The 7,991-nt window shown below is 45.1% G+C and overlaps 1 protein-coding gene across 1 annotated transcript; it reads right to left on the bottom strand.

Moving 5' to 3' along the window:
- Positions 1-355: 355 nt before the first annotated feature.
- LOC138764579 (oocyte zinc finger protein XlCOF6-like) lies at positions 356-5,594 on the bottom strand. Its single transcript, XM_069940686.1, has one exon. The coding sequence runs from the start codon at positions 5,263-5,265 to the stop codon at positions 4,174-4,176; it is 1,092 nt and encodes a 363-aa protein (XP_069796787.1). The 5' UTR covers positions 5,266-5,594; the 3' UTR covers positions 356-4,173.
- Positions 5,595-7,991: the final 2,397 nt, after the last annotated feature.

Below are 7,991 nucleotides of genomic sequence, written 5' to 3'. Positions count from 1 at the left end.
TTTCAAGTGAAACATTATGCAGCCAGTCCTCTCCTCTTGTATGGACCACAAGGGCTTCGATCAGGCTGAACTAAGAACTCACAATCTGTCTTCAAAATGGGGTTTTTCCACAAGCTTGTCAGCTTGTGAAGTCCCAAAAGGCATTCTTCAAAATTTTTCCAAAGCCACTTGGGGCTGGGCCTGTCTGGATTGACCAGAGCTCCAGCATTTTAAAGGAGATCTGTCTTGAGTGTTTGCATGTGACCTACACTTACAAAAAACTTGCCACAATTTATCTCATGTAAAACATATCTATAAAATATAATCTGTCACAAGACTTGAACAAACAAGGGTACAATTTAATAGGATCATATGAACAATTACACAAACTAAATTAAATATTCCATACATCACTAACAGACAAATTGTAAATCAGATCCATAATTCACATCCTAAATAGTATAAAACTTTTTTCTTTAAAATATTGTGTTGATGTTTCCATTATACATAATTGAACAGATTAATTATATATTGTATTGTCAAATTTAAGAGAAAAAAAACCTTTCCAATCCAGAACCCGTCCCACTGAGCAAGGTTCAAGGCTGACACGTAGGAGTCAGGTGACAACAACCTGGAGAAGGACAGCACAGAACCAAAGCTTCACTGAAATAAAAGATTAAATTTTATTTGTGAGTTGGAGTCAGTAAAACACTATCATTTTCCTGAAATGATCTGAACAGAGGGCAAGGTTCTAATTTGATAGTGTTTGAAAAATATTGTTCCAAAATGTTTCTAAACTAGAACATGTCCTGTTCGAAGAGGCAACAACAATTTTACATTTGTCACATAGAGGATTTACATCTGAATGAAAATGAGGCAATTTTATTTTAAATTTATGTACTCTATGGACCACTTTAAATGGTATCAAACCGGGTTGTGCACTGAAGGAAGTCGTATTAATCAGATTCCAAATAGAGTCCCAAACTTCATCCCAAAATGAAAGATTTAAATCCTGTTCTCAATCGTTCTTGAGTTTAACTAACGGGGCTATTCTTAAATCAAGAAACTTATTATAAATGAGATATTAAACCTTTATGAGAAAGTTGTAAATCAAAAAGTGTATCTATGTATCTAGGATTTTGCTTCGGGGATTCGCTGAAAGTCAGGGATCTGATTTTGTACAAAATGCCTAACTTGTAAATATCTAACAAAATGAATGATTGGTAAGTTAAATTTTACCACCAATTGTTCAAAGGAAGCAAAATTGTTTTGAATAAAAAGGCCTTTAAAACCTTTAATACCTAATCTGTGCCAGTTATTAAAGTACCTTGCAAAGAATGTTGAAAAGATGATTAGATAAAATAGGGCTGGCAAGAGAAAAGCTCTGGAATCCAAAATACTTCTAAATTGTGCCCATATTCTGAAACGATGTCTGATTATCAGTTAGTTTATATGAAGAGGATATTAAAGACCAGAGAATTGCCAACATTGAAGTATTTTTAGTAAACTTCAATTCCATTTCTACCCATGAAAGGCGGGCAATTAGATTATCAAAGTGTAACAAAAGAACTAAATTCTGTATTTTGCTGCCCAATATTGAGAAATAGGTGCTTCCAGAGTCAACCGATTATTCTGAGAATGCGTAGGCACATTAAGGCAGTGAAGAAAATCCAACATTGAATCATTATTAGATTCAGAAGTATGCAATCGGGAATAAAATTCTCTAAAAGAATAATTTATTTCAGAATGGTCAGTAGTGTTCATAAAATCTTCCATCTGAATCTTATTAACTTGTCTCTTAGCAGCCATTGCTCACAATTGGCTGGACAAAAAAATGCTTTTCAATGGGATAAGTAGAAAGATCAAATTTAGTTTTAAGTTCAACTCTCCTTTTAAATGTGCACATTGTAAATCAACTTGTTTAATCTGATTGATTAAATCTAATCTTTCCTTATTAGTCATCTTCTTTATATTAACTGTATAAGAATTAATTTGCCCTTTCAGATATGTTTTCATAGTGTCCCAGACAATCAGGTTAGAAATTGTTGGAGAAGAAAAACTAGATTTGCTTTTCCATAAAATTCAAAAAATCATTATCTGAGAGTAAAGTAGAATTAAAACACTAACGTCTCTTTGTAAAAGGAATGTCGGGAAAATTCAAAGAGAAGATAACTGGAGATAATCAGATATAACTATTCCTTGATATTCACATGATTTAGTCAATAAAATCAGATAATTATCTATTAAAAATAATCAATCTGAGTATAGGGACAATGTGGAATTTAAAAAAAAATTCTGTTGTTCGGATATTAAAAAACTCCAAACATCTGAAATACCAAAATTTGTGTAAAAAGCCTTAAACCTTCATAATAATAAAAAGGAAGTCTCCTTAAACTATAAAAATCTACATTTAACTTTCCAAACTCTGCAAGATCAACACTGGAACTTATATTTGCTTATTATAAAATGTTTCCCCACCTAAACTAGGTGAAGTGCAAATCCAATATTTCAATGCTGACTGCATTTTCCCCACGTCCTAGAATAAATGAACTGCACAAACCTACTTTCCCACCGTTGAATAATAAACTACATACATTGTATCACTTGTGGTGTTAATAAATGAATAAACAACATAGGCAAATACTGTCAACATTAATAAAAGATTAATACAATGTATTAAATATTTAATATTAAAGATAAACAAAATAAACTAAGAACAAAATTAAAATAAAAAAACCACGTCATTATTAAATGAATTAACAATTGAAAAGAAACGAGCGGTCAGATTCCTCCACTCAAAAAAGACCCCCCCCCTTCAAGATAGAAACATCAGACACAGCATATTAGTTCATATTAATATTGCAATTGGAACATCACCAAAACTTTTCAAGCTTCATCCACCGAATTTAACAATTTCTTGTGGCCGTCTTCCAAGGTGATCCACAGATGAACTGGATACAACAAAGTGGGTCTAAATCCTTTCTTGTAGAGCTCAGGCTTAACCTCTCTGTAATCTTTCCATAACTTCATGGCAAAAATCTTCCACATATCTAATTTGTTGACCCTGATCATTCAAATTTCTGATCGGACGAGCTTCACGAATAACATGATCCTTTTCTTGGTAATAATGAAAACGAAGAATTACTGAACGTGAACGATGTTCCGAGGTTGCCTTGGGAACGTGCACTGTCGAGCTTGGGCTTAGCAATAGAAAATTCTCTTCCAAACACCTCCATAAGTAGATTTGAGAAGAAGTCAGTCATCTGGCCTTTTTCAGTGTCTTCCTTTCAGCCCAGGATCTGATTATTGTGGTGTTTGTTCCTGCTCTCCAAATCAACCACCTTCCAGGCCAACTTGGAGTTGGAGGCAGGCATTACTTCATATCGAGTATGCAGCTAATCTATACCAGGGGTCTCCAAACTTTCTAAAACTTTGACGCCTTCAGGGACTACATGGTCCCTCATCAACCCCCAGGCTTGCAATCTGGACTTGGGGAGAGGGCGGGGGGAATAGGGGGCAGTTGGGTAGGGTGGCCACATGTCCAGTTTTAGGCACCTTGAGCCGGATGTCAATTTGTCCTCCATTTGGGAGTGTAAACACAACACCTGAAATAGAGGACAAATTAAGGGGCAGAAAGGGCACTTACTTGTTAAATGCAGTGTTCTCAGGTCCACAGGCCATGCAAGTCCAGCTGGCACATACGCGATGAGGGGATAATGTGATGGTGATGTTCGAAGTGCCTGCAGGTGCAATGTGGGATGAGGGGAAAGTTTAACAGCGACGCACGAAGGTTCCTGGCAGGTCACCCTCTTCCACTTTGGAGACCCCTAATCTAGTAATTAACAAACTTCAAACCATCTTTCACAGTTTCCAAATGAACTTCAATAGCTGAAATCACTTGTTAAACCTTCTCAAGCTTAGAATTAATCTCTCGTTGACCTTCTGCAGTAGTTTCTCGTGTTATGTCCTGTCATTGTTTTTTCAACACGTCTGAGACGGAATCTTTAATATTTTTTGCTGCTTTAGCTCCTCTGGTAGTCGTCATCTCCAAAAGCAATGATATTAAATATTGAAGGGGATAAGTTAAAAATTAAGGATGATTGAGTGAAAAATGTTAGAACCACTGCCACCTATCCCATGAAGCCGCCAGCCAGAAGTTTGAGTGATCCTTCAATATTCCACACACTGCAAAATTTATTTGTGAACTTGCTGGTGTTTCAGCAGGATGTCCGAGTGGGTGAAAGCCTTCCTGCATTCGAAGCAGGTGATCAGCGTTGCCCCGGTGTGAGCCTGCTGGTGTATCTCCAACTGGGATGTCTGGGCGATGCTCTTGCCACACTCAGGGCAGGTGAAGGGCCTCTCCACTGTGTGGACCCGCTGGTGTTTCCGCAGGCCAGAGATATGGGTAAAGCTCTTGCCGCACTCGATGCAGGTGCAGGGCCTCTCCCCAGTGTGGCCCCGCTGGTGTACCCGCAGGTGGGATGTCCGGGAGAAGGTCTTGCCGCACTCAGGGCAGGTGAAGGGCCTCTCCCCTGTGTGGACCCGCTGGTGATCCCGCAAGGCAGAGATATGGTTAAAGCTCTTGCCGCACTCGAGGCAGGTGCAGGGCCTCTCCCCTGTGTGGACCCGTTGGTGAATCCGCAAGTCGTAGGACCTAGAGAACCCCTTGTTGCACTCGGTGCAGGTGAACGGCTTTTCCCCAGTGTGGGACCGCAGGTGTCTCTCAAGGTTGTATGACCTGTTGAAGGCCTTCTTGCATTCAGGGCAGGTGAAGGGCCTCTCCCCGGTGTGGATCCGCTGGTGAATCCGCAGGTCAGAAGACCTGGTGAACTCTTGGCTGCACTCAGCGCAGGTGAACAGCTTTTCCCGGCTGTGGTCCTGCAGGTGACTCTTCAGCCTGGTGGAGACGGTGAAGCCTTTGCTGCACTTGGGGCAGGTGAACGGCTTTTCCCCGGTGTGGACCCGCAGGTGTACCTCAAGGATGGACAACCTGCTGAAGGCCTTCTTGCACTCGGGGCAGGTGAAGGGTCTCTCACCGGTGTGGACCTGCTGGTGAGTCCGCAGATCGGCAGACCTGGCGAATCCCTTGCCGCACTCAGGGCAGGTGAACGGCTTTTCCCCGGTGTGGACCAGCAGATGCTTCTTCAGCTTGGAGGAGATGCTGAACCCTTTACTGCATTCGGGGCAGGTGAATGGCTTTTCCCCGGTGTGGACCCGCTGGTGTTTAGTAAAGTTACTCAACCTTTTAAAGTTCTTCCCGCAGTCGGAGCACTGAAACGGGTTCATCGCTGTGGGGACGAGAGGATGTGACAGGAGGATAAATCAATGCAGTCCTGCCCCGGGGCCACAGTGTGGTCTCTGCCCGATGGAGGGTCCCAGGGAGATGAGCCGCGGGTTAAATCAATACCGAGGCTGGAACTAGGGCCGGGACACGGGGAGAAGCGACCTCTCGCCGGGCGTTGCAAGCCCCGGAATCACGGGAGCCCCCCGTTCCGGGACCCGGTGCTGCTCTTCCCGGCGCCCGATTCTGAATCGTCTTCAATCCCCGACCAGCGCCTGTCAGGGGCTCCCGACTGCGAACGTTTGAGATGGACCTCAATGGGCTGCAACCCGCGTCATCCTGCCGTCCAACGTGATGACGTCCCCCCGTGGGACGTCCCTGTTCCCGTCTTCCTTAAAGGGGCGGAGCTCCCCGTCATCTGCCTGGACTTGGAGAACATGAGCTCCCTCATTGAACAGAATTGGAACAACGTGAGTGAAGATCCGTCATTGATCTGAGTTCTCATCCAATGTGGAGTTAGGGCTGTTGGAAAGGTTCCCATTTATTGCTTCCACACTGGAGATTAATGCTCCCCTCTGGCCCGGGCGCTGCTGTCGCTGTGCGGAAGGTGGGGCGACAGGGAGCTCAACCGGATCGGGGAGAGGAGACGCGGGTCCGTTTGAAAGGGAGCCTCGTCCACTGAAGCCGCGGGAACATGATGGAGGGAGGGAGCGCGGAAATCGGATTCCATCGCCAACATCTCCAGCTGTGTCCGAACCAACGTTTGAGCAGGATGATGCTAAACCCTCTTTCTCAATCTGCTCTCTCCTTATTGTCCATCACTGAGCCCAGAGCCCGCCCGCCCGACACTCACTGAGCGCAGCTTCACCGCTCACTTTCGGCACCGTTTGCCTGTGAAAACCCTCAACATGAACTCTGACCGTCTATTCTCCCCATTTCGGGCCAGTTTTATCCCACACTCCCGTTTTCCTTCTTTATTTATCCCCCTTCACCCTTCGCTGCTTTATTCCCCCCTTGTTCCCGGTTCCGATAAACAATACGCTTCTTTGCGCTTCTGCTCGTCACGTGCGGGTGGGGGGGGGGGGTGACCCGAGTGCTCGGGGTCCGGTGCCCGGCCCGGCCTTGTTGGTGCTGCTCTGCCCGGAGGAGGAAGGCTGTATTCGGTAGGAGGACCAGAGGCACCAAGGTCCGGTGGGGTCAGGCCAGGACCTCGTCCCCCCCAAAGTCGGGCCGGTGAGTGGAGGGAGGTGAGTGCAGGGACCGCGCCACCTGTCACAGGAGACTGCAGCCTCCACGGATGGGTGGGGGCAGCAGTCGGACTGACGGGAGGAGGGGGGACAGTGGGCAGACAGGGTCCCACATAGAAGGGGCAGGGACGGGGTCCCCACTACAGGGAGGGCCGGCTCGCTTGAGGAGGGGCAGGAGCCGCCTGTCACCGTCCCAGTTTCACACACGGACACCCTGGGCATCCTGTTGGGGGGGGGGGGGGGGAAATCCCTTCTCAGGGGAAACAGCAGCATTTGCCGTGTCCGTGGGCCCACCACTGGGGCTGCTGTGAAGTCGGGTGGCGCTCATTCCTGGTGCCCAGTGACTGGGGACTCTGGGGTCCGGGTCACAGACACGCATTTGTGTGAATTGGGGGGGGGGGGTGAAGGACGGGAGTTGCCTCTTTGATGTCAGGGTCACGGATGTTTCATAGCAGGTTCAGGGTCCAGTATGCTGGATGGGGAGAAGGAACAGCTGGAGTTGGTGGTTCATCATGACATTGGCTGGAAGAGAGATGTGCTGGGACTGATCTAGCAGGGGGTTTAACCAAAAATTGTCATATTTGAAATGTTAAAGTTGTGTCTGATTAACAGATTAAAGGAAGTAAGTTGAGTGGACAAAAGAGTCAGTGGTAAGTCGAGGGTTGGTACTGGGCCTGCAAATGTTCACAGGTTACATAAACGATCTGGAAGAGGGGACAGAGTTTAGTGGATGATGTTTGTCAAAGGGATTGAATTTAGGAGCAACTGAAGGAGGTACTGGTGAAGCCGTATCTGGAGTATAGCGTGCAGTTCTGGTCTCCTGAATTAAGGAAGGAAGGATATACTGGCTTTGGAGGTGTTGCAGACGAGGTTACCAGTTGATTCTAGAGATGAGGGGGTTTGCCCATGAGGAGAGATTGCAGGGATTTAGAAGAATGAGGGGATATTCAGGAAATTAATAAAATTATGAAAGGCATAGGTGGGTAAGTCATTTCCATTGATGGGAGAAATTAGAACTAGGGTACCTAGTGTCAATATTCAGGGTAGTAGATTTCAGATGAGATGAGGGTGGAATTCTCTGCTCATTGAGGTGACTTCAGTAAATATAGTTAAGACAAGGTTGGATCGAGGTTTACATACAGTAAAAAGACCTCAAATCTGGATAGTCGGAGATCGGGTCAGTTTGGATTTTTTTGTTTCTGGGTGAGTACTTGTAAAACTCAAATTTAAAGAGAAGAGACAGGTAAATTTTAATAGTTTATTAATGAAAGTACAAAGTGCAAAAAAAATTGATATTTTGTCTTGCATTTCCATGACTTCTGCTCTACTTGTGTAGTGCTAACGCGCGTCTGCAGGCAAAAGTCGAGTGTTTTCGAGACTTCAGGATTTTAGTATGGTCTGGATTTCAGCCAGGAGTTTCCTCGGTCCGCATTTTTTTACTTTGGCCATGTGGTGAATGTCTGCCATGCTGCCTGTCTCCCCTC

The sequence above is a fragment of the Narcine bancroftii genome, chromosome 5 (assembly GCF_036971445.1).
Source record: "Narcine bancroftii isolate sNarBan1 chromosome 5, sNarBan1.hap1, whole genome shotgun sequence".
NCBI lineage: Eukaryota > Metazoa > Chordata > Chondrichthyes > Torpediniformes > Narcinidae > Narcine > Narcine bancroftii.
Note: the sequence above shows the minus strand (reverse complement) of the source record. Positions and strands in the feature narration are given on the sequence as shown.

Coding starts and splice junctions, on each gene's coding strand:
- LOC138764579 (XM_069940686.1), bottom strand. CDS start 5,265: ATGAACCCGTTTCAGTGCTCCGACTGCGGGAAGAACTTTAAAAGGTTG.